This window comes from Curcuma longa, chromosome 14 (genome assembly GCF_044706935.1).
Source record: "Curcuma longa cultivar G26 ecotype Majalengka, Jawa Barat chromosome 14, ITB_CL_G26_1.1, whole genome shotgun sequence".
NCBI lineage: Eukaryota > Viridiplantae > Streptophyta > Magnoliopsida > Zingiberales > Zingiberaceae > Curcuma > Curcuma longa.
This window is the reverse complement of record NC_133874.1, coordinates 4,608,956-4,635,026: the sequence shown is the minus strand read 5'-3', so window position 1 is coordinate 4,635,026 and position 26,071 is coordinate 4,608,956. Positions and strand designations below refer to the sequence as shown.

The 26,071-nt window shown below is 37.5% G+C and overlaps 3 protein-coding genes across 7 annotated transcripts; 1 reads left to right on the top strand and 2 right to left on the bottom strand.

The window, feature by feature from the left end:
* Positions 1-7,984: 7,984 nt before the first annotated feature.
* LOC141844788 (ethylene-responsive transcription factor ERF110-like) lies at positions 7,985-8,560 on the top strand. Its single transcript, XM_074732786.1, has one exon. The coding sequence runs from the start codon at positions 7,985-7,987 to the stop codon at positions 8,558-8,560; it is 576 nt and encodes a 191-aa protein (XP_074588887.1).
* A 6,551-nt stretch (positions 8,561-15,111) lies between these two features.
* LOC141844760 (tubby-like F-box protein 8) lies at positions 15,112-19,271 on the bottom strand. Of its 5 annotated transcripts, none has more exons than XM_074732752.1 (6): positions 18,999-19,271; positions 17,967-18,025; positions 17,425-17,882; positions 17,124-17,211; positions 16,183-16,315; positions 15,112-16,107 (listed from the first exon to the last, which is right to left on the bottom strand). In XM_074732752.1, the coding sequence occupies exons 3-6, from the start codon at positions 17,779-17,781 to the stop codon at positions 15,330-15,332; spliced, it is 1,356 nt and encodes a 451-aa protein (XP_074588853.1). In that variant the 5' UTR covers positions 17,782-17,882; positions 17,967-18,025; positions 18,999-19,271; the 3' UTR covers positions 15,112-15,329. The 5 variants fall into 5 exon arrangements, with proteins under 5 accessions (XP_074588853.1, XP_074588855.1, XP_074588856.1 ...); XM_074732754.1 differs by having other exon boundaries at positions 19,035-19,271; XM_074732755.1 differs by having other exon boundaries at positions 19,062-19,271.
* A 5,626-nt stretch (positions 19,272-24,897) lies between these two features.
* LOC141844655 (uncharacterized protein At5g01610-like) lies at positions 24,898-25,452 on the bottom strand. The gene has a single exon (XM_074732658.1). The coding sequence runs from the start codon at positions 25,381-25,383 to the stop codon at positions 24,898-24,900; it is 486 nt and encodes a 161-aa protein (XP_074588759.1). The 5' UTR covers positions 25,384-25,452.
* Positions 25,453-26,071: the final 619 nt, after the last annotated feature.

The window sequence follows — 26,071 nt, the reverse complement described above, 5'->3', positions numbered from 1 at the left end:
CCAATTTGGATGTCAGGATCTCCTTTCAGCACCCCACGTCAGCGAGTCGATCCACCATTGTATCTGACTTAGCATCTCTGGGCCCCAGATCCCTTCTGAGAGCCTAGAATACTGACGTAGAGGTTGTTAGATTAGTCTTGATTCCGCTGTGCTTTATCCTTCTTCGGACGCTTGAAAGCCTTTCGGACATTTAGAAGCTGAGGTGTCCCCGACAAATTGTGACGCACCACTTCATCTGCCTCGTTGGTCCAAAGAGTTGACTTCTGGGCGCCTAAATCTGTTCGGTGCCCTTGGACCATCCGAGCGCTTGGATCCAATAGGAGCACCCGAACTCAAATTTCAATTTCTTAATTTCCTGCATCACATAGTTAGCACAAGATATATATACAACAGGAAATTAGTTTTAGACAGTTTTACAACTGTCTGATCTTGAATTTCAAATTTCCAGTGAAATCCTAGGTCAGGTTGATGCCTATTGTTCTCTTCAAGGAAGCATGTCCTCACATACTCCTCTCAGAAGAGTTTATCTTTTTTGTCAACCATTCGGCCTTTCAGACCTAGTTGGACGTTTGCTCGGCATCAATCCTTTGACCTCCAGGGCTTTCTTCCAATATCTGATCCTAGCTGACCCATCAATCTGCTAAACGTCCGGTCCACTAACCCGCCTTGCCTTTCCACTTGGTACATACTTTTGATCTATCAAGACTTCTGTCCGGTCCACTAACCCGCCTTGCCTTTCCACTTGGTGCATACCTTTGATCTATCAAGACTTCTGTCCGGTCCACCTGATTAAGACTTCCTCGATCCACCTAACTCGGACTTCTTGCTCGATACACCTGAATAGGACTTCTTACCCGATCACATGACTAGGACTTCTTTACTTAGCCTCCAACTAGAAATTTCCTCTGTTATCTGCATACTTAGATTAACTTGTTAGCACATAACACAACCTTAACTTGAATCATTTGCCATGATCAAAATACAAGTTCAATTATCTAGTACTCCCTGCACCAATAGATCCAATCAATTTGGTTAGGTTGTTAAGTTGATAAAGTTGGTAGGCTAATCGGTCTTATTGATCGTACAAGCCATTCAATTTGAGCAGTCTAGTTTGCTCGGATGACTGAGTTTGCTTGGGCTAATCAATCAATCCAAACGAGTTGGCCGATCCAAATGACCCGATTAGTTTGAGTCGGCCAAACATATTAATCAAATCAATCCAATCCAAGAGGCATTTTCCTACAAAATAAACATATCGAATCGCCTAACTCGAAGTGGAAATGTGGAATCGGCCAAATCCCTTTCAAGTCTCAACACGAGAGTTGTGTGCAAAACACTTGGCCAAACTAGACCTAATTAAATGACAATGAAAGTGATTTAGACAATATTTTTGAAAACGATATCATGCGCGCATATTAATTAATATTTTATACATTGTGACACCGTACCTCTAAAGGAATAATTTAATTAAATTATTAATTTATAGATTAAAAAAATAATAGACTTTTACATCGTTAATTGTTTATTTGTGCTTGTTTATATATGTTGCCTTTAGTTCTTTTGGCCAAAACTTTTTACAAGGTTCACCCAATTGTCGTTAGTTGGGTAGTAATGAAATTAGGCAAATGAGCATAATCTAAGTGTACGGATAATTAAAGATTAATGATGCGCCATTTGGGCTACTGAATTGCCTATTAATAATTGTTAAAGTAGGCAGACGAAATAATTAGTTAACTAATTAACATCATTAATAGCGATGCATGGACCTCTTGCTAAGTTGGAAAGGAGACGGCGACCAGTAATTCTCCACGTTTCTCTCTTTATACGCATTGAACTCAACCGCCATTTGACTGAATTAATTAAAGATAGAATTAAGACGATCCAACGACAAGAAGTTTAAGCACGGCTTCACTTGTCCCCGGGCCAATGGTGCAACGGTAAGATATTCGGGTTGTGATCCAGAGATCCGTGATTCGATCCCCAGCTACGGCGTATTTACAAGAATTTTCTTTCAAATGGGGAACGTAATCAAAGGATGCTGGACATCTGGATTGGCCGCTGTATGCGCTTCTCGATTTATCCTGGTAGTCGATAGAAAATTTTTGGGATCAAATCGACCACCCCCAAAGATTGAGTCCACAGCACCGCTTCACTTCACGCCGGCGAACCCGTAGGACGACTCGTCGACCAGAAGAGCAGAGAAAGAAAGTGAGGGTAGTCTTGCTTTTCCTGTTCTGATAGGCGGGGCTCCATGGTTTCTCTCTTGGCTCAGCAGCAAGCCGTCATTGTCCCCTCTGTCTTTTTGAGTCTCATCTATCCATTCAGATATGCAGCATTCGACTTAAGATAAGTATTTAATAAGAAAGGATATGCGATAGGCAAGCCCGAGACCCTACTTATTTCGGGGCAACTCAGATATGCATATACGGCGCCCGCTAGGTTATCGGCTGGCTCAGGAGACTCTCCCCTTACCGGACGGATTCTCACTCAAAGAAGGTCAAGTCTACCCTCCGGAGCGCTAGCGCCTGCCCGCTTAGGTCGGATAAGAACCCATCCAATTATAGTTTAGGGAGCTCAATTTACTTTTATATTAGGCCATGAAGAATGGATCTAGAGAAAAGCCTGACATCCCCTCTGTCCTTCCGATTCTGAAGCTTAAGTCGAGCATATCATTTAAGATAGATCCCATACACTCTGACCACTGTTGGCTCTGAAAAGCGGTAGGAAAAGAGTTAACTAGCTCAAGCAGGAGGGTAGAACTTGAAGATTGGGTCCGCGTCAGAAGATGGTTCTCATCCTCCGCGGAGCTTCTTTAATCACGAACCGGAAGAGGTTCTCCGCTGATCCGGATTTTGATGAAGAAGGACGGGCTCTCCACTACTAATGGGAGGAATTCCATTTCACCCTTCCTCTTGCGAGTAGAGCTCTTTTCAGAGTAGGCCGTCTCCTTCTACTAGACTAGTCTCCCTCTCCAGAATTTACTATATTTGTAGGGCGACTTATATTTAGTTTATAGGCGGCTCTCTTAGGTTCTCTAGCAGGTGAACTAGAGGTAGCGTGAGGCCTGACATATCTATGTATGGGCGCTTCAGCGGGAAAGAAAGACCTGCAGCAGGATCTCGCGTCCCAGTCCACTCTATTTGAGACTACCACCAGCGCACTGAAAGGCACCGTCGCTCCTTCCCAACGCTCAGTGGTACAGTAGTCACAATTGAAGAGTGAGTGCAAGAGGTGCGAATGATAATGACGCGTTTGATAGCTCCCCCCGAGGAATTTCCCCATATGTGTCAAGAGAGGGAATGAGAATGCAACGCTAGAGAGTACAGCTTGAAAAGTAGCCATGTCACTTCTTTATCATTGATTCTCACATCCAATGCCAGGGAAAGAAAGAAGAGAGGGAGTCTATCTTCTTCTTCATAAAGAACCAACACTAATAAGTCAAATGCAATGATGAGTTCGCTAAAGCAGTCAGCATCTAGTATTGATAGCCAATATCGCGAAGGACCGCCATACTATAATAAATTCTACCTCACTGATTCATTAGCAATGACCGAACAGATGTGGGAAGGAGTGAATAGCTAAAATTGGATAGCGTGCTTCCTGCTTGGGGTTTAACTGCTAAAGTGAAAACTGGATCCCGGGGAGGACGTGTTCTCAGACCATGGCTGGGTAAGCGAAATTGCGTAGCAGAGAACTTATAATATACAGGCGGATTAGTCGCATAAAGAGTCCATAGCATAGCATTCGAGCATCCTCTGCATAAAGAGTCCGAGAAGCCTACGAGAAGGTTCGCCGGTCTCGGAATTTGGAATGCTACTATTCCGAGGCGATCGTCGTTGTATCTTGGGAACGAGTTGCTGCTATCCGTTAGCACCGTAGCGGAGCAATATTATTTACAGAGATAGTGTCGAACACTAGCCTCGACGATACATATCAGTTTGCGTACTCCCGGAGCTACCGGAATACAACAACATTTGGATAACCTAATTCAAGTAGATATATAATAAATGTACAATTCACTTAGTCGAAAACAAGTGTATTCAAAATTGTTTAAAAATGAACAAAGATATATAGAAGTATGTTTAATTATTCAAATTAAAGACAGAGAGAACAAAGAAATAAAATTGAGGAAATAAGAATAATGAAATGAGACAACAATAAAAAGAATCATGCTCCCATCCTCAACTCATCGTCATCATTTGCGAAGCACAAAAATCAAAGAAATAAAAAACACATGTACAAAATGATAAAACTCCATACAATCCTTGGAAAATGAAGATTGCAACAAGACCAAACCAATCATTATCATTTATCAAGAACTAAATAAACCCTTTTAGGCACAGAACATAAGAAAAAATAAATCATATTTTTCATCACCTAAATAGACTGTAAATACATCTAAATAAAAGTAAAACTTAATCTTTATCAAGGAAATGAAATGGTAGATGTATGCAACTCACTATTGCTCAAAAATAAAAGGTCCTCCATTTGATCGGACATACAAATGCATTAACATTTGAACTCAATCAAGCAAAGAGTATAGTAACACCAATCGGATTAGCATGATAGCGTTAGGTGCGATTTTTCTTTCCCAATCTTAACAGCGAGAGAAGCATAAAGAGAGGGAGTTGGAAAAAGGAGAAGAGGTTGCATTATATGGATAAAAAATTCCTAATTCATGTTCTTACCAATTAGAGGAGAAAGCATCACCAAGGAAGGAAAAACGTAACAAGAGAAGACTAGGATAGAGAGATTTTGAAGAAGAATAGATTAGATGTTGTAAAATAACATACATAATTAAAAATAATTTAAAATACTAAAAAAATCCCCTTTATAGCTTTATCCTTTGGAACCATAATAATATCTTTGCGAAATTCAAAACTTTGGTCAGAGAATGAGATCGTACAAATCTTAATCACATGGTCCTATTTTTTTCCGTTCTCTTAAAAAAATAAAAATATATTTAATATATTAAAAATAATGAGCCTCAATAAAAATTGAGGTCCAAGGCTTTAAGGCCTATGCCTAAAGCCCCTGAGCTAGCATTTTGTTTAATTCAAATAAATATCATCAAAATTATTCAAGAAAATCCTCTGTTCAACTTTAGGATTTTTCATAAATTTCAAAAAATATCTCTAAGTATAAATTTGGATCATTAGTAGGTACACCTTCAAATTGATGCTATTGTATCATGGAAAATAATCTGGCTTTAGTTCAAAGTTATTAGTATCTACCAAAGGTTTCATGATGCTTGTTTTTAATCCTCTCGCACTCGGTATTGTATAGTCCTTTAGAGGCTTGTTCTCTTCGTCGATGGCCATGATAGGTATGGATTGTTTTTGCTCATATTTAAGTTGCTTTTGTAGATTTCTTCTTTTATGGAAGGTTCTTTCAATTTTAGGATCTAAATCTAGAATAATTTTTAATTTGTCAAACCTTCACATAAAAGTAAATTGGTCAACCTAAAAATGAAAAATCAAAAAGTAATAGTAAAATAAGAAATAAAAAAATAAAATAAAATAGAAATCTAAATTAACTAAATTACAAATAAAATTAATATTAACTAAATATATTTCTGACAACGATGTCAAAAACTTGATGTGCAACTACCACAAGTGCACGGTTGTCATCAAGAGGTAAAAATTTTCATCCTCAGGATTGTAGAGTTTAAGTACTAGTTTACGTGCAACAGAGATTATCTAGATGAATCGAAAAGAGAGAATTGTTGCAAAAATAAGTGAACGAGGGAAAACAGAACGAAGAAGTTCGCCTCCCGGTCTAGCCCAAAAAATCTATCCCTTGAACTTTAATCATGCAACTATACACGAATACATGAAGCAAAATAAAATCGAATCAAAGATCAATGTGTCATTGATAAAAGGAAGAAATCACATAAAATAATTCTAGTATTAGGGAAACTACTCCATTACGATGGAGATACAAGCCATAAACACCAAAAGCAACATTCTACAATGCTAATTTAGAGAGAAGTTTAGAGAAAACTCGATTGTAGATGTTGATAATGCCTTTGGAAGATCTCCATGGGCTCTTTTGTCGTCGGAATCTCTTGGCTTCTCTAAAATCCTAAAAGATGGCTCTCTCCTTTAGGTTATCTCTTTCAAGAACCCCCTTGATGATTTGAACCTGTGCCCCCTTATCCTTTTATAGCTTCCAAAAATTATCAAATCTTCAATGGACTTTCTTAAAAATCAAGGGCATCGCCACACATGCCATAACCGTGTTATAAGATACAATGATGCAGAATCAGCAAATTAAATTTATGAAGGTCATAACTTTTTACTCGGATATCAGAAAGAGACGTGGTTTTTTCCTATTCAAAGCTCTTTTTGAGATTTATATTCATTATTGAGTGGAACCCATAACGATCTAGTTTTGGGCCCATCAGACATCATTTAGTACTTTTTCGGAGGCTCATAATATATTTTTTATTATTTATAGTAATTTTTTATTTTTAGGGGTTAAGGGTATTTTTATCCTTTGTAAGTTAGGGTTTTATTTTAAGGTCTATTTAAATGCCTATTTAGTTGTGTTGAGATAGTTTTTGTTGATTACTAATATATTTCCACCATCTTCTTCTTTAGGAAGCGATGAATGCTTTTCTAAAACTATGATATTCTTCTATAGAATCAATAAGTTTTAGAAGATTGCTTTCGGTATTCGTATATGAATCAACAGATTCAATAGTTGCTTATATGCCTCATAGCTAGGTCGTGTGGCCTGCTGGAAGCTTCTGGTCAGATGGCAACAAGGGACACGGTCGTGTTAGGGGACACGACCAGCCCGTGTTAATTATTAGAAGTTCTAATTGATGCTCCGATGTCAATTCTGCTTGTTGGATGGTACATGGCCATGACAGAGGGCCACAAGTAGGTCGTGTATCATGTTACATTGTGATGTCCTTAGACTTTTGTCTCCAATTTGTGTTCTAAAGTCAAGATCTTCACATCTTACCAATAAAATAAAAAAATTAGTCATCCAAAATTAAAAAATGTATATGAAAAAGTAAATAAATAATTTAAATAATGCTCATGTAATGCGATAAATATATATTAAATAAGATCAAAAATATATGTATAACCCCAGAGCAATGGTGAGATAATTAATTAGGTCTGTCAATGACATATCAAATATCTAGAGTTCGAAACTCAGTAACGGAGACTTTGTAGGGATTCTCTCAAATGGATAGCAGACTTAAGAATGCTAACTATAAGCTGATCCGACATGGGGCCAGGTCAATCACCCTAGAATTAATCGGCCCGAAGAAGATTAGTGGAGTCAGATCATCTGTTGATCTCAATGGGATCTAGCATTTTGTTTAATTCAAATAAATATCATCAAAATTATTCTGGTAGATCCTCTGTTCAACTTTAGATTTTTTTTTGCAATTAATTAAATTGTTTGACTGATATTCGTGTTCTTTGTTTTCTTGTTGTTCCCGGGGTAATGGTGCAACGGTAGGACATTCAAGTTGTGACCCAGACACCTGCGGTTCGATCTAAATGGGGAACGCAATCAAAGGATGCTGGACATTTGGGTTGACCGTCGTATGCGCTTCTCAATTTACCCTGGTGGCCGATGGAAAACTTCCGTCGGACCGGACCGATCACCCCCAGGGCTTGAGTCAATAGATTGAATGGGATTCATCATCATTTTTTGTTCAGTGCCACGCCAAGATTCTTGTTTGGGGGAGTAATCACAGATGACCTAATACAAACTGATTGTGGAAAAAAAAATTCAAGATACAAACAAATTATGCTATTGAATATGTGAGAATATGATCAATATGATTTCATCAAAACAAACTTTGATGATTTCAACTTTGTCTGTATTCATCTAAAAATTTTGTAATAAATAAATAATATATATATATATATATTTAATATACTCCAATCTGCATGGTGATTGCTACTTCTCTCTGATAGTTTCTCCGGCGATAGTGATACCTTCGCCTGCTCCGGCTGCCATGGAAGGGACCTCCTCCGCTCCTTCCGCGCCCGCAGTAGAAGAAAGCGAACGGGCGGCGCCGCCGCTGAAGTACCGGGGCGTGAGGCAGCGGCCGTGGGGCAAATGGGTGGCGGAGATCCGCGACCCGCACAAGGCCGCCCGCGTGTGGCTCGGCACCTTCGCGACAGCGGAAGCCGCAGCGCGCGCATACGACAGGGCCGCGCTCCGCTTCCGCGGCAGAAGGGCCAAGCTCAACTTCCCCGAGGACGTCTGCCTCCGTCCGCCTTCCTCCTCCGCTTCCCCCGCCGCCGCCGCTGATCCCCCGATGCCGGGTGCGGCCGCAGCGAGCGACTACTTGGCCTACTCGCGGCTGCTGCTGGACGCGTCTCCGGTGAACGAGTCCGGCGGCAGTTCCATGCCTTTGCGCTCGTTTCCGGTCTCCTCTGTTCCGTCTTCCATTCATACTCCTTTCTACGCTCCAAGCGAAGCAGCTGGGCTGCAGATGAACTGGGGAGGAGGAGGGGCGGAGGAGTCGCCGGAGAGTTGGACGGACTCAATCGAGTTTCCTCCGCCGTCTTCCTGGAGCGGGCAGTGATTGGACACGCTTCGACGGTGTTGTCGTTTGTCGCATCGATCGTTCTTCAATTCTACCGATTAAAGGTTGTGGCATGCACCGCCATGCAAAAGGCATCGTCTGCAGCTCGATCTGTGTTTTGGCCTTGTTTATTTTAGAATATATATATTTTATAGCTTGTTCTGGTATTGATTCTTTGATGATGTAAGGGGTAGAGAATGCACATCTCTCTTGTTTCTCAATCCATTTTATCTTTGAGTTTGTTTTACTTTTAAGTGTTATAAAAGAGGACGAGGCTAAAGAGTTATTTAGTCAATCTTTGAGTTTGTTAACCTTTAAGCTCGTCCCTTTTAATTTATAACTTTCATCACTAGCTACTTCTTTTTTCACTTATTTTAAGTTGATTTAGTTAATTTATCATCGATCAATCAATTTGTTCCTTTGATCGGTTTAACTCGAGTCTACTAATGATTACTTAAGTTAAGTGGATTTCATGATTAATAAATTGAACATTGTAGTTACTGAGTCATCCGACTATTGCAATAGGTCCTTCTGAATTTTAGTCAATTGAATCATGCTATCAGTCACAAACTTGGCTGATAGGCAATCAACTAAGTTTTTTAGTTGCTTTTTGAAGCTTTTATTCGCTTCTATCGTGCCAGTAGTCGATTGATGAAACTCATTTCGATAGACACTGTAGTAAAAATATTATTGTAGCAAACCCCATTGTTGTAGCAACCCCAGTTATTATAACAGAAATCTTAATTTTTGTAATAAACTCTAAAAACATCACAAAACTTCAATTTCAAAGTTTAGAGTATATCGGTCAATTGATACACCATATCAATAGACTAATATTCCTGTTTAAGCCTTACCAAGCTAAATTCTCATCTTTCCTAGTATCTAATTGATCTTAACCTACCATGACTTTTTTTTATCTGACATTCGATCAACTTTGACCTACCTAGACTTTCCGCGCCTATCATCCAATCACCCTTTATCTACCAGGACTTCTCTTATACCAAACATTCATCTTTTTTGACCTGTTTAGACTTTCATACTCACCTAGCATTCGATCGATCCTCCTTGATCTGTTAATTATTTTCATCCATATGCCAAGTGTCTGATACTCTATGATCTCCTTGGACTTCATGCATCTTATGCCAAGTGTCAAGTCAACATTAACTAACTTGGATTTCACTTTTCATGTCAAGTATCTCGTCTTTCATGATCCGCTTGGACTTCACTTCTCATGTCAAGTGTTCGATTCTCCATGATCCACTTGGACTTGCCTTCATATGTCAAGTGTCAGGTTAACTGTGATTCACTTGGACTTCTCATCTCATGCCAACTCCCCATTGGACTTCTAACTATCAAGTGTCTGATCAATCGTGACCTACTTGAACTTTTTATTTCATACTAACTTCCTATTGGACTTCCAACAATCAAGTGTCAGATCAACTATTGATCCACTTAGAGTTCTCCATCGACAAATATCTAATCACCCTAGACCTACCTCACTCAACCAACTACCATATTGCTCACCATATTATTCAAACATCGAAATTCAACTCGAGTTTGATCGACCTAGTCAACCTTCACTAGAGGTTGATTCCACTAACAAGTCTTACATTGGAGTTTTGGAGCAACATGTAAATGTTGTGAATTTGCATGAACAAGAGGTTCTCTCATGCATGTGCACCAGTATGGGGTGCAAATTTAGAGCTCGAATTGCATTAAATCAAGTACACTCACGTACAAGCATAACTTTTGCATGTCGAGTGTCAAATTGGTCAAGGCAAATATTGCCCAAGCAGCCCAATCAATGTTTGTCCACCTATTGCTTTTTATGCTAGCCTAAAAAATTAAAATGGATACATTAATGGCTGAAACAAAACAAATGATTATTAATCGCCAATCGGCTAGCTTTTTGAGCCAGTTGATAGAGAAAAATAATAGTCGAGTAATGGTCATTAATCAATAGAGCTAATGGTTGTCAAGGTTCTGAGCCTATTAAAAGAGGTTCCTTCCTTGGGCAATAGATATCAAACTATCGATCCATCTTTAAGCAAACAACTCCTCCGCATTCATTTTCTGCTCACCTATTTTCTCTATTCTTCCTAGTGATAACATTCAGGTATAATTCAGTTTGTCACACACAATCAATGCTTAGTTGTAAACATGATTAACCTATTGTATCCTGAAAAATAAATAGTCTACCAAACTTTTAAGCACCTTCATAGAGGGGACGAATCTATTTTAAAGAAACTATGTCTAACACAAGCCTTGATAATTCAGTCTACTCAACCTACTCGGTAGGTCGGTAACTTGGTCTGCTGGATAACTCGGCCAACTCAGTAGCTCGACCAACTCAACAATTGGGTATAATTTTGCTTGGTAGCTTGGCAACTCAGCCTACTCAGCAATTCGGCCAGCTTGATAACTCAACCTTTCTTAACGGCTTAGCCTTCCTTACCTGCATAGTCTTCCTAGCTTGATAATCCTGAGTTCAGCAGATCAAACCCATCTTGATAAATTAGATAAGTTTTAATTTTAAAATCAATAATTTCTCAAATTCAATAACTTATCATTCATTACGCGGTAGAAAGCCAACATATAGGTCTCTCAACTTGTTCACCTAAGCTTACTCTCGCAACTTAATTTTGCCACTAACTCATCACTTATTATGTTACTTGTTCCTCGTTGTAAAAATATCTTCACCAAAATATCAAAAATATTTTGATGGCCTACGATTGTTAAAAAAGAATTGTGTGTTAGTGTAAGGAGCACCAAATTATCGAACTTGTATTTTGATCATGACAAAAGGTTCAAGTTAAGATTATATTGTGCACTGATGAGCTAATATAAGTGTGCAAGTAGCATAGAAAAATTTTAATTTGAGGCTAGACAAGACAAGTCCTAGTTGGATGTTAGGCAAGAAGTTTTGGTCAATGAGACTAGGCAAAGAAGTCTTGGCAGATTGAGGATGTCATGCGGAAAGTCTAAGCGGGTCAGTGGACCGGACGTCTAGCGGATCGATGGTGTTGGGTTGCAAGGGTGCAAACATAGTCCCACATCTAAAGTACATGGAAAATATCATGGGGTTAAAAGGATGGAAAGTATCTCCATTGGTATGATGTCTTTTGGGTTGAGCCCAAGAACAAAGTCATGAAGGTTTAGGCACAAAGTGGACAATATTATACCATTGTGGAGATATTTTGATTCCATCGGTACTAACAAGTGGTATCAGAGCAAGACTGCTCTTCACCGGACTAACCGCCGGATGAGCTATGATTCAGATCTAACCATGTGGTTTGAACCTTAAACAAAGGAAGTAGGTGCTCCCGTATCTGAATCAAGAGGACCAGACACCAGGTGAAAAGTCCTAGTAGGTCGGGTGGACCGAGGGGTAAAAAGTCCTAGTTGCGACTAGGTGGGAAGTCCTAGTAGGTCGGGTGGACCGAGGGGCAAAAAGTCCTAGCTGTGGCTAGGTGGGAAGTCCTAGTAGGTCGGGTGGACCGAGAGGTAAAAAGTCCTGGTGGGTCGAGGATTCAGACATCAAAAAATGACGTTGAGAGGGGCCTGTGGTCCTTTGTTTGAGGGGGGATTGTTGGGTTGCAAGGGTGCAAACATAGTCCCACATCTAAAGTACATGAAAAAGATCATGGGATTAAAAGGATGAAAAGTATCTCCATTGGTATGATGCCTTTTTGGTTGAGCCCAAGAACAAAGCCATGAGGGTTTAGGCTCAAAGTGGACAATATCATACCATTATGAAGATATATCGAAAGGAAGTCTTGAGGGTTAGAAGATTGGTGCTGAGCAAAAAGTCCAAACAAATCTGGAGAACTAGATGTTTGGAAAAGGATAAGCTCTCCTGAGAGAAATAGGTGAGGATGTGTTCCCTTAAAGGGAACAGTAGATGTCAGTCTGACCTAAAGTTATACTGAAAATCCAAAGTCAAGACCAGACAGTTGTAAAACCGTTTAAACTTAAATTTTGCATTGTATTTGTATTATGTTAACTCTATGATGCAAGAAAATGAGGTCAAAGGAAATCCAAATTTCGAGCGCCCCTATTGGATCCGAGCGCTCGGATGGTCCAGGTGCCCCTATCAGATCCGAGGCGCCCAAATAGTCATTTCGTTGGGCCAACGAGGCAGATGAGATGGCAAGTCCCGATTAGCCGAGATATCTCATCTTCAGGCGCCTAGAGAAGGATAAGACACAGTGGAGTCAAGGTCTGATCCAGCAATCACCACATCAGCATTCCAAGTATCTCAGAAGGGATCCAAGCGCTCGGAGATGCTAAGTCAGCAATTACGTGCGGATCGGATAGCCCACGATGGGGGTGCCGAAAGGGAATCCAGGCACCCAGATTACTCAATAAAAGTAGCCATGAACAGAGCCTTCAAACACCATTCACGATGATTCTACAACCGATGTTCACGTGCTCTACGCTCCCAATACACTGCTGCAATGCCAAGACGCTACATCAACATCACACTCAAGTTCTCATTTATAGTCGCTAACAAGTAGCAAAATCTAATTTCATCTTTTGTGTCTTTATTTTCTAGGAACAATAAACTGTTTATCATTCCTCTTCTTGTAAAAGACGAGACTCTTTCTCATTGTGAGAAAGAGTCTTTTAGTGGATTACCCATCAGAAGCAGTCAAGAACTGCAAGCCTTGAAGTAGCAGCTAGAGGCTGTGAACCAAGTAAAAATAAACATGTCATTACTTTGTGTTCATGTTTTTCTTATTTTTCACTGCGTACTCAAGGTTTCTAAAATAAGTTTTCAAAAATAAATGAAAAAGTGAAACGCACTATTCACCCCCCCCCCCCCTCTAGCGCTCTAAACGATCCTACAATTGGTATCAGAGCAGGGGCACTCTGAATTGGTGAAACCACCATTCGAGCAAATTTTTTCTTTATTTTCTTCGCTAGTTGATCAAGTAGTCTGAATTGGTGCAATCACCTCTTCTGACAACTTGATCAATTTTTTTAGAGTTGCTCGAATTTGATGCAAACACCACTCGAGTGGTTTTCGTTATTTGTGCTTCTTTGTTCCAACACTACTAATCCAAGGCCAAGTCTTAGTATATTTTTTTTAATTTTTTTATGCAAGAGATACATTCTAACGGCCCATCAAGAAGGCTACAACACATCTCGTCCACCCCTCTTCTCCAAGGAAAGATTTAGACTACTAGAATGGTCGGATGGAGTACCACCTGAACACATAGGTGAAGATGTGGATAATTATCCAAACTGGATACACTGCCCCTACCAACGAAGAAGGAGTCCCCCTAGCTTGTGACAAGTGGGACCAACAAACCAAGAGGAAGATTGAGGCCGACACAAAAGCTACACAAACCCTCTAGTGCCACATAATGAAGGAGAAACTCAACTAGGTAGGACCCTTCAGCAATGTGAAGGACTTGTGGGACAAGCTAATCGAGTTGCACGAAAGAACCTTAGATACAAAAGTGAGTAAACGGGACTTAATTTTAAATAAACTATATAATATCAAAATGCAAAAAGGAGAATCCGCAAGCCAACTTCATACCCAAATCCAAGATCTCCTCAACGACCTCCACGCAATTGGACAACCAATCGAAAATCGGGACGTGATAAGGTATGCACTGAAAGTGTTTCCAAGAACTACTTTGTGGGCATCAATGGTCGATGCTTACAAGGTCTCTCGAGACTTTTCAAAAATTAAATTAGATGAGTTATTTACTGAATTTAAGTTACATGAATAGACTAATGCTACTCAGGTCAAGAAAGGTATTGCCTTAATTGCAGGACAACACAAGAAGAAGGAGCCAAGGTCCAAATCTCGAGTGGAGCTCAAATCCAAAGATGAATCAGATTCAGAAGATGATAAAAAACTCAACACCGAACTAGTCAACCTAGTTCAAAAACTATTCAAAAGAAAGAAAAGGCTCACAAAGCACGAGATCAAGAAAATAACCCAAGCAATGAACAAGCCATCTGGATCAAATCAAAATAAAATGAAGATTATAAGTAACTTGCTACGGCTGCAATAAAAAGGGTCACTATAAGTCAGAATGTTCAAACAAGAAGAAGGACAAGAATCAACGAAGAAGGAAAGCTCTAAAATTACATGGGATGAGTCATCTTCAGAAGATTTCAATGAAGAAGAACAAGCCCAAGTGAACTTTCTAGCACTACTGGTGCAAGATCAAGTGGTCAAAATTGAGTCCAAGCCCGAGTTCAAATCAAGTCCGTAGTCGAGTTCAGATTCGAATCCAAAGCCAAGTCTGAGAGAAGCCACGGATTTATATCCGTTTCAGATGGTTCCAATAACGAGGTAGACTCTTCCCTAGTTAAGAAATTATATTCCTTAATTTGTGATTTGACTCGTGAGCTAGCCAAATTAAATATCTGGATCAAGTCTTTGCAAGGCAATACATAATACATGAAGGAAGAGGTTTAAAAACTAAACCCTAGAAATTCAGAGGTAAAAACTAAGGAGCTAAATATGGAAAGAAGATAAAAACATTGGCAGTTTCTCAGTTCATCAAGCTATTAATGGAACATAAATGCAGTGTGAGGACAATAACTTAAATGCACATAATTAGAAAGAGAGAATCTACATGGGCCAAGCTCACTGTCACATTGCCTCAAAAGTCAGAACAATGTTGCAGGATACAACTCGATCACTAGAGACTAGCAACTGGTAAGAATCAACAAGGCACCAATTTTTTTTTTACCTTTTGAAAATTTTGTTCTTTGGATGTTTTCACTAAAACAATCGACATTATTATTATTCACAAGCCAACTTGGTGTCGAAGCTGCTCAAACAAATGGCGAAAGCCTGGAAAGCAGAGAGTGGATACCTGTAATCCATGGTGAACATGTCCTTTGCCACCTTGCCAAACTGGAGGATTACCTTATCGTGCTCGGATTGCGCTGCCGGTGGTTCTGACGGAGTAGGAGCGCCGGCTGCTGGCTGCACTGCAGATATCAGCTGGAAGTTCTTCACAGAAGCAATTGTGACCCTGCCCCGGAAGTTCAGACACCAACACTGCAGCTGCTCGTGCCACCTTGGGGGTTTGTTTCGCAGTACCAATGGCCTCTCCTTTATGCTATCCTCCTCTTCTCCCTCGTGAGCTGCTCCAGTTATATCAGAGAAGCGAGTGCTGTTGAAGTCCATGCGAGCTCCTCCAGTTATATCAGAGAAGCGAGCGCTGTTGAAGTCCATCGAGCGGTCCATGAACGAGGACTTGGAGAATGACATACTGCGGAATGAGTCATCGAGGGAATGCGAAACGAGGTTCTCAGGTTGATCAGGAACTGTGCCCCCAGGATCAAGTGCTGATGTAGGAATGGAGTACATGATGCAATGCATACGCCGTGGTCCGCGTGTGCCAAGAACATTCAACTCGTATGTAACCTGGGCTATGTTGTAGCTGCCTGAAGGGACTTTAGGAGAGACTCTCTTGGAGAACCTACGACTTGTTCGACCGGGTGGGCAAAGGGAAGAAAAGTTGTACGGAGGTTGGGTGTCGTATACTACAAATTTTGTACCAAGAAAGTTTGACCTGTAATCTTAGAAGAAAATGCTTAGATTGGTAAAATATATCACTTACAAATGCACAATCTAGCAAAACAAATACCTTAGCTTTCCAATGTATGAGCTGCTTGACCTTGATATGTTGCCAGAATTCACTGAGATAGTATATTCTGTATAGGTGGTTCGGCGATTTCTTTTAGCTGATAGGAGAAACTTCCCAGTCTCCACGAGAACAGCTACATATACATTCACTAATGAATGAACCATATGGATGGCAAAACATTTTACAGAATAAATAAAAAGGCCAGTAAAATAAGTGAATATATCAGTACAAGTTGAGTTCTCTACGCAGAAGTGAGAATAATTTTTTTTCCCAATCTTCTGCAGGACCACAAACAGATAAGATGAAATACAAAGTTTCTTCCTTGCCACAGCTAATAGATGAAAAATGAAAATGATAAATACTTAGAAAGATAGCAAACTAAGATTGTGTCAAAAGAATTCCTGAGAGAGAAAATCTGATCACAATTATAATCTGAAATATGGTAATCTTTGTATAATCAATTATTAACTGAAAGGATACCTGTGTAGGAGGAAGACACAAGTAGTGACAAAAAGAGTAACTCCATAAACTTAGATGTGCTAGAAATCTTTCTGAAGGATAAATAATAGCTAAGAGAAAATACAAAATTTCCTTGTGACAGCTAACAGCTAATTACCATAATAGAAAATGAAAGTCGCAAGTATTTAAAAAAAGAAACCTACGACTGTCAAAGCCGAGAGAAAAAAAAATGATCACAATTTAATTTTGCATAATTAATCATAAAGGATACCTATGGATGAGAGTGTTCAAGAGGTGATGAAAACAGTAACTTGATAAACTAAGATGTACCTAGTTCTTGTATGGAATATTTAAAACATAAACCACAACAGATGTCCAAACTAAAACAGCAAGACATTTAGTGTTGTTGGCCTCGTGGCAAGTATTCAACAAGAACAATATGCTTCTGAAATTCAAAATAAACAAAAGGGAAGGAAACTTACAGGGGTTAAGACACAGGTACAGACGATAAGTAAGTTTCGACTTATCTCTCTTAATGAAACATTGAATGGTTCCATCCCGGGGTCCTGGCTGCAAAAGATGACAAAAGTCAAAGATAATTTATGACCATGCAGGCAATTTCTCTTCCACCCAATCTAAATAAATTTTTACAGCAAGTGTTGGTAGCTGTCAGATAGCAAGCAAACGCTTTTGACAAACTCATCAATAGCATGAGCTGAGTTCACATAATGGATGATACACATGGCTGATGTCCATTATACAACATACGAAAAAAGAAACTACCTGCTTTAGAGAGACTGGAAATGTGAGCTTCCCACTAACTTCTGGACACCTAACAATCTCTTTGCACATCTCCCTCCATGATCTACACACAGCTGCACAGGCAACAACATGCTTACGAGATGGCCATGTGCTTTCACTTGTCTCTAGTCTTCTGATCACATCACGAAGAAGCTCAGGGGGTAAGCTAGCCCAACGACTCTGATGAATAATAGGACATGGATCATGCAGCTCCAACACAGAGCCTTGGGATTTCCCCCTGCGATGGCCGATTAGACTTGAAAGCTTGACATCAAAACTTCGTCTTGATAAACTGCCGAAGCTATCTCTAACATCACGGACTATACTACGGAATGACATCTACTCCAACTCAATTGGCAAAGAAACACAAAAACCAATCAGCAATGAGTTTGAACTAGATGGTTAACAGCCAGTTATCAGAAAGCCTTCAGCATGTGAAACTGTATGCAAACAAAAAATTTATAAATAGGAAAGCATATAAAGTATAGTGCAGAAAGGGAGACTGAGAATTAGCAGAGCCTAACCTTGCTATTACTTCAGTCATTCAGGAACTCAGGAGCTTTCACATACTAACCCCAATATGCTGAACAAAGATGAAATGTGAAAAATGAACACATTAAAGCTAATCTGTTAAATAAATAAATAAATAAATCATACAGTGATATACAATGAAAATTTGATCCAACAAGAAAATTGATCCAAATGTTATGGCTACATACGGCCATGTAAAAAAGTCAACCTTGACAAATGGGCACCAACTACACAACCATAGGTCAAATATCACAGAATTAACAAAGCTGTCATGATTAAGCTGTGTTATTTGACCATACATAATTAATTGCGTGAAGTTTTCATTGACAACTTGTTTCTCCATGTGTTTCAAGAAAGTGATTTTCTCCAAATCTTGATTTTACTCAGTACAGCTTTCAGCAGATGAGAATAAAAGTAAGGCACGGAACTTTAATGGTAATACCAAAAACTCCATCTCATGCATCATGAAAGATACTTCTTTTTTTTTATTCCCTGAAAATTGAAACCGACCAAACCTCACAAAGATGTATGAACTTAGATAAGCCTGCATCCGAAAACACAAAAAGAAAAGAAAAGGCAATCATGGTTCATGCTTGAATTCCTAACAGCAGCTGATGAGTTAAACGTAAACCAACCTTAATGAGCACAAAACAACACGAACAAAAAAGCCGTTAAAACAACAGAATGCTGCATAGGATGATAGTACGACAAGATAAAGGAAACATGCCCGAAGGTTGTTATTCAAACTAAGCGGTAGCCAAGTCCCCTTGTCGCCGTTTTAGTATGACTAGAGATCACAGAACTAAGATCGTACATTTTCCTGGGTATAGAGCTTTTAGGCATTTAGCTTAATAGTAGCCCAATACAGGAGAAAAGGAACAATTTTCAGAGAGATCGCTGAAGAAAATTAAGGAAAGCACAGATCGACGAAACAATAAAACAACGGATACAAATTCCAAGCTCGAAGCTTTAACTCTGACAAAAGGAACGCATCGTAGATTTGACAAGAATACCAACGAAATTACTAGAAGTTGAAACTAACGACACCGCAGGACTTTGACCTAGAAATTTTAGCAAAATCAAATCACCCAAAGAGGCAGAACCCCTACGAACTAAAAGCTCGCTCAGCAAATCGAATCCATCAAATCCCTCGGAACCTCGAAGCGCCGCGCTCTAAACCACCGAATCGGCCTCGGCGGCTCGCTTGATCCTTGCTTCTCGCCTCTCCCTCCAGGGAGACGGAACTGAAAGGCTCGTCCAATCCAGTTGAGATTGGGAAGAAGAGGAGGAGAGATGGAGACAGTGGGAGAAAGTGGGAAATGAGTTCTTTATTTTATATGCGTCTCTCGCCTCGTCATCGTCCGGGAGTTGACTTCCGTTCCGTCACCGTCACTTAACGGCGCCGTTAGTCTCCCTCTGCTTGCCGTCGAGGAGTATAATCGGTAATTAGATCTGCCACGTCATCTTCTAGCGCCCGTGAGGACGTGAGGTAGATCTGCTTATTAATTATGTTTCTAATCCAAATGACTCATTTGATTTGATTTAATTACAATTATCTCTTAATTAAAAATTCAGAGTCAAATTAATTGATAAATATATAAGGCCGTAAACAAGTTAAGTAAAATCACGTTTTGATGTTCAAATTTATTTGATAAGATAATTAAATTAAGTTTAAAATAAATTAAACGGTTAAAATGATTATTCAAAAAAAATTTATAAATTTGTGCTTGGTTGAAATTTGTCTTAAGTTTAATTTATTTAGATATTATCAAACTTTTCAATTTAAACTTATTTGATTGTTTAAAATTTTTACATTTTAAATTTATTTATTTAGTTATTGAACTTGAAATACAAACTTATTTATTTATTTTAAAATTTTCTTTATTTATTTAACATATTAATAAAAAAATTTTATTGATAAATATGATTCATAAATATTATTCGTGAATATTATTCACATACGTTCATTAATAAGCTGAACACATATGTGTTTAAACTTACTCATTTAGTTTAACAAGTTATTCAAACTTATTTATTTAATTAATTTTATATAATAAAAAACAAATTCTTACAAAATCAAACATCAAACTTATTCACAAACATTTAATTCATTGACAACTCTATAAATGTATAAAGAAATCATCATCAATACCACTTGTTAAAAACTTATTATTTTTCTCATCGTCATTAAATGAATAATGAAATTATTAGGGAATTAATTAAGTCTTTAAAATTTTTTCTCACAATCCACTAAACAGAACATGTTTCTTTCATAAAAGTTTCTTTATAGTTTTTTTTTAAAAAAAAACAAATTGTCACAAAACAAGCTAAACAAACTTTTTTAAAAAATCATAATTTTTAAATAATTTTATTATACTGTTTTCCTACAGTGGAAATAAACAGATGGTTCCAGAAGTGGCAGACAAACTTGAAATTAAGGGCAAAGGCCAAAACTAAAGTGATTGAGAGAAAAGAACTTGTACACACTATTTGTCTTGATTGGACTTCTTAACATCTCTCAAACCTCTCGGCTTAACTCAATAATTAATCCTAATCTTTATCCATAACTCACTAATAATCCTTGTGGTTTACATTTGCTATTTATTTAAGTTGATAGAGAGAGCTTAACTAATTCTAATAGAAAATACTTCTTCTTCTTCATCATCTTCATTTCATCATCTTCATTTTAAAAGCGTTTGGTGGGACGCATGGTCTTGTTCATCATCACAGCACCCAAGTGGATGTCTGTCCATGCCGACTTGATGCACCGTGACCGCAACTCAGTCGGCCCGCCCACCTACATACCTACCTAATCCACCTTCTTCCGTCCGAAAGTGGTCCTAAGCCGACTGAACTGGCTTAGCAATGCCATGACAAAATTCATAAATAATTTTTAAATTTTAATTTGGTTTGATATAATTTTCATCCACAAGTGATCCTAAGTTGGCCTCTTTGCCCTACGTCTTGCAATAATTATGGACAAGTGTTGCATACTCTTTTAAGAAATCTCCTCGAGCTCCACTATCTCTCGACACTCGTATCATTGTCGCGTGAAATAAGACGGTAAATGAATCAAATTGAGTTAAAATTTATGACATTCAAATTTATTTGATAAGGTAATCGAGTCAAATTAAGTGTAAAATAAATCAAGTCATTGAAATCAGTGTTCAAACTTGAATTAGTTCTTTTTTATGAGCATGAGTTTGATTTAGACTTGACTTAAGCTTGACTCGTTTAGATGTTATCGAGTTCTCAATTCAAACTTGTTTGATTATTTGAAAATTTTACATTTTAAACTTATTTAATTGATTAGTTATTGAGTTTGGTAATAAAACTTAATTATTTATTTTAAAAGTTTCTTTATTTATTTAACAAGTTGATAAAAATTTTATTGATGAATATAATTCATAAATATTATTCATGAATATTAATAAATTATTTAAAAATATTTATTTAATTAATTTTATATGTATTAAATGAACATAAATAAATTCTTATCAAATTAAATATTAAATTCATTGAGTTTAATGTTTGTATTATCAATTTAATAGTTAATGTTAAAAAATTACTAATTGGTTAATAACTCAGTTATTTTAAGTTATATATTAATCCATAAATAAATTATTTATTTATTAATTAACAAAAATGAAGCCAAAATTCATCTTTTTTTTCTCAACTTTCTCCTATTATTATTATGTAAAAAAAGCTACAGAATTAAACAATTTAAAATCTAACTTGGGATGTTGATGCGTGCTAAATATATTAACTGAATTAACTAACAAGGATTAGTTTGAGATTAATTAAAACTTAACTTGTCGTCATTTTATTTATTTATTTTTGCACAGTATGTAGAAGCTTCCACGAAACTTACACATGAAACCTTCTCCAATATGATATTATTTTGTATACATTGTCACTTCGATAGACCCGACTCTGATCCAAACTAGATCCGACTCAAACTTGTAACCGATTGAATTCAATAAGTTGGTTACATAGGCATGAACCCGAACCGGGCGCAGCCGAGCCAATTACAATTCAAACTCAAAAATAACTATTGAATTGACAGTTGTGTTTTTATTTTTATTTGTAAAGCCCCATATATACGACCATATGCCGTTGGCGACGACAATCTACCGTAGGCAACAACCACTAGCGTAGCCAAGTGGAGATGAGAGGGTATGATTACCCCTATGTTTTAAAAATTTAATCTTATATATAATATATATTTTTTAAAAATAAAAATATATTTAATTTATATCAATTTCTCTTTATATTTCTTCCTCCACTTGGGAGGAGATGAAGATGATCACGAGAAGGAAATTTATATCCAGTCATTTACTATAGGAGCTTATATCAACAGCTACAAATGTTATCTCAAGGCTCCAAAAGTATGGAAGAGTATTTTAAGGAGATGGAGATGTCCATTTCAGCAAAAGGTGAAAAAGGACATTGCCTCGGTGAAATTTCACTGAGATTCGACCCTTGCCTACTTCAGCAACTCTGCTCCGTCGTAATCAACTCAACTATGCCACGGGGGCGAGATGGAGATGTCCATGATATAGGCTAATGTGGAGATGAAGATGATCATGAGAAAAAGATTTGTACCTAGCCATTACTATAGGAACTCATATCAATAACTACAGAGGTTATCTCAAGACTCCAAAAGTATGGGTCCTAGATAAAGGCTAATGTGGATGAAGATTGGGAAGTCACCATGCTAGATTCTTGCATAGTTTATATCCAAAAATTGCTGATATTGTTGAATTGCAGTATTATGTTGAGTTGCCGAGACATGGTATACCAAGCAATATAAGTGGAGAAACAACTCAAAAGGAAAAGATTGGCTAGGAGAAGACAACCCATGGCTACCAACAACACATGGAAGGCAGCTCCAAAAGGGAGGAATGACTACAAAACAAGCCAAATTTAAACCCTTAACTTCAAGCAGCCTAAACCAACAACATCCGCTACTCAAGGTAATAGTGAGTCCACTTCTTCCAAATCCCATGATATTAAGTGCTTTAAATGTCAATGGTGTGGTCACATAATCAACCAATGTGTGAACAAAAGGGTGATGGTGATAAACATCCAAGGTGAACTTGAGTCGAAAGATGAGGATGAAATAGCTGATGAAGTGCCACAAAAGGAGGACAATGATGATGAACCATATGTTATTGTTGGAAACTTATTGGTAGTCGGATGAGTTCTCAATATGTAAGCTAAGGAGGGAGAAGATGACCAAAGAAAAACTTGTTTCATAGTCATTGCTTTGTAAATAACAAGATTTGCAGTGTTATTATTGATGGAGGGAATTTCACCAATATGACAAGTACTGATTTGATGGAAAAATTATCACTATCGACGACTCAGAAACATCCGCGCTCCTATGCAATTTGAAACATAACTATCCAAAGTGAATAAAAGAGAAAAGAAAATTATTCAACTACATTCATAAGTTTTATTAGGAGCTTAAGATACTTGAGTTGTATAAGAGTTAATATTTTATTAGTAGTTGAAGTTGTGAATTGATTTATGGAGAATCTAACTGAATCTCACATGTTGAGTAGCTAAGAAGACACTTCATTATATTAAAGATACTCTTAATTATAATATTTTATATTCATTCTCTTGCAACTACAAGTTTACGGATTATTATGATAATGATTTTGCAGAAGACATTGATGATTAAAAAAATACAATTGGTGGTGTATATTCTTTTTAAAAATAATATAATTTTATGGAGTTCAAAAAAGTAAATTATTGTGATACTTTCTAGTTGTGAAACTAAGTATGTTGTAGTTACTTCTTGCACTTGTTATGTTATATGATTATGAAGATTGTTAAAAAAAACTTCATTTGAAACACGAAGATGCTATCAAAATCATGATTGATAATAAGTTTGGCAAAGAATCCAATGTTGCATGAACGTAACAAATATATTTACAGAAGATATTATTTTATTCAAAAATATATTATAAAGAAAAAAGTTCAACTAGAGTATGTGAAGACCATGGATCAAGTTATTAATATTTTTACAAAGTCACTAAAATTTGATTATTTTCAAAGATTCATGCTTGGTGCAAAGAAGATTCAAGTTTAAAAGTGAGTGTTAGAAGTTGAATTAAACTTAAATATATGAACCATAATAAATGTTTGATGTACATGAACCAAGTGAAATATGAATCTTATAATTCATGTATCTAGATAGAATAAATTCATATATATCTAATTAATGAAGTATAATTTAAGAGTTTCTATTGAATATATGTAATGTAAAGTTGCAAGATAAGTTATTTTTATAATACAAGTTGTTTTTACAATATAAATCATTATACTAATCCTTTCCTCTTCCTAATAAGCTATTTAAGAGTCCACCTTCCAACAAAAGAATTAAGAATGTGTTTACCTAAATTATGTGATTATCAAGAAATCACATAATCAAAGTTATGGGAAATAAAGTATAACCTAATATTGTTTGGTTCAATTTATTTATTTGAAAGTTTTAATGTATAATCTAATTTAACATTTACTATATTATCCTTGGTTCAACCCTAAATATTTTTGCAATTAAATCAATTTGATATTTGATTAATTTTTTAAATTAAATTAAATTAAATTAATAATATTAGATAATAATATGTTGATAATGTATATAATAAATAAATATAATTGATTTATAGTTTTTAAATTTAAAATAAATTGTTATATATTTTAATGGAGATAATTCGATTAGTGTAAGGCTATGATCATATGGAGTTTTCTTCACAGATTCAGTTTAGATAAACGCATGCTCTTTGTAAAGATGAGAGTTTGAGACTTGTTTAAATTCTAGTTCATAAGATCTTTTGATTCTGATAATCTAATTCATAAGATGGCACAAAAAATTATTCATTTATGTGATCCCAGCATCTTTGGAAGGCAGACTCATGATTCGGCCGACAGGACGGCGATGCTGGCGGTGGTGGCGCAGTTGAAGCCGCACCGGCACCGCGGGCACTCCTCGAAGTTGGCGACGGGGAAGGTGGCGGAGAGAGGCCCGACGTAGAAGTTGAGGGCCGCGTCGCTCCGCCCGACGCTGCTGATGCTGAACCAGGCGAAGAGGACCTTGACGCTGACCCCCTTCAGGTCGGTCAGCGCCCCGGCGTCCACCTTCCCGGTGATCTTGCTGTCGTACTTGAGCACGTACCCGCCGTCCACCTTGAACTCGCAATTTCCCGCCAGGAACACCGTGAAGCTCCCGTCGCCCTTCAGCTCGTAGCTCCGCACGCCCTCCGGCAGGATTCCCTTGGGGAAATCGAACTTCTCCAGCATCTCGTAGGCGGAGGGTCGCTCGCCGGCGGAGGAGAGGGTTAGGACGGAGGAGAGTAGGAGGAGGAGGAGGAGGCAAGATCGGATTTTGAAGGCAGGCATTACCGAAAGATGGGATCTTGAGATGTTTTCGTGAAGATCCTCTCACGAGGAGTCGAATCGGGTGATGATTTTGATCGCGAGGAGTTTGGCACATGCTGGAATGTTGCCCAGGCAGATTAAATAGGTCTCTTCAGCATCCAAAAAGAAACAATAAATAAATAAATTAAATAAACCCAAAATTGGACTGAAAACAATATTTAGCATCCATCTAACATTTATGATATAGTTGTAAAAAGATAGGATGCTTTGTTGAGGTTTGAAATTCACTTCAGTAAAAATGAAATAAAAGATCGATTCCCTTCTATTTCAATAAATCTATTATATCTATTATGTAATAATCAATTCAATCATACCTCACAAATAAAATTTAAAATTCATACACCATATATATATATATAATATTTGAATAATTAATGACACTGAAGTATACATGAAAAGCCACTTTATTGTTAAATGTATTTAGTAATTAAAACATAAAATCGGATAGCCCCATTTTAAAATTAATTGAATAGCAAAAGTTAGATATCTAATTAATAAAAAAGAGAGAATTTGAAGGGAAATAAGATTAAAAATAAGCAGTGAATTTACAAATTAAGTCCACGAGGATTCAATTTTTATTGAGAGAGGCCTAGAATGACGAGGAAAATTAATTTTAAAACGGTAGAATATAGTTATATTATTATCATCA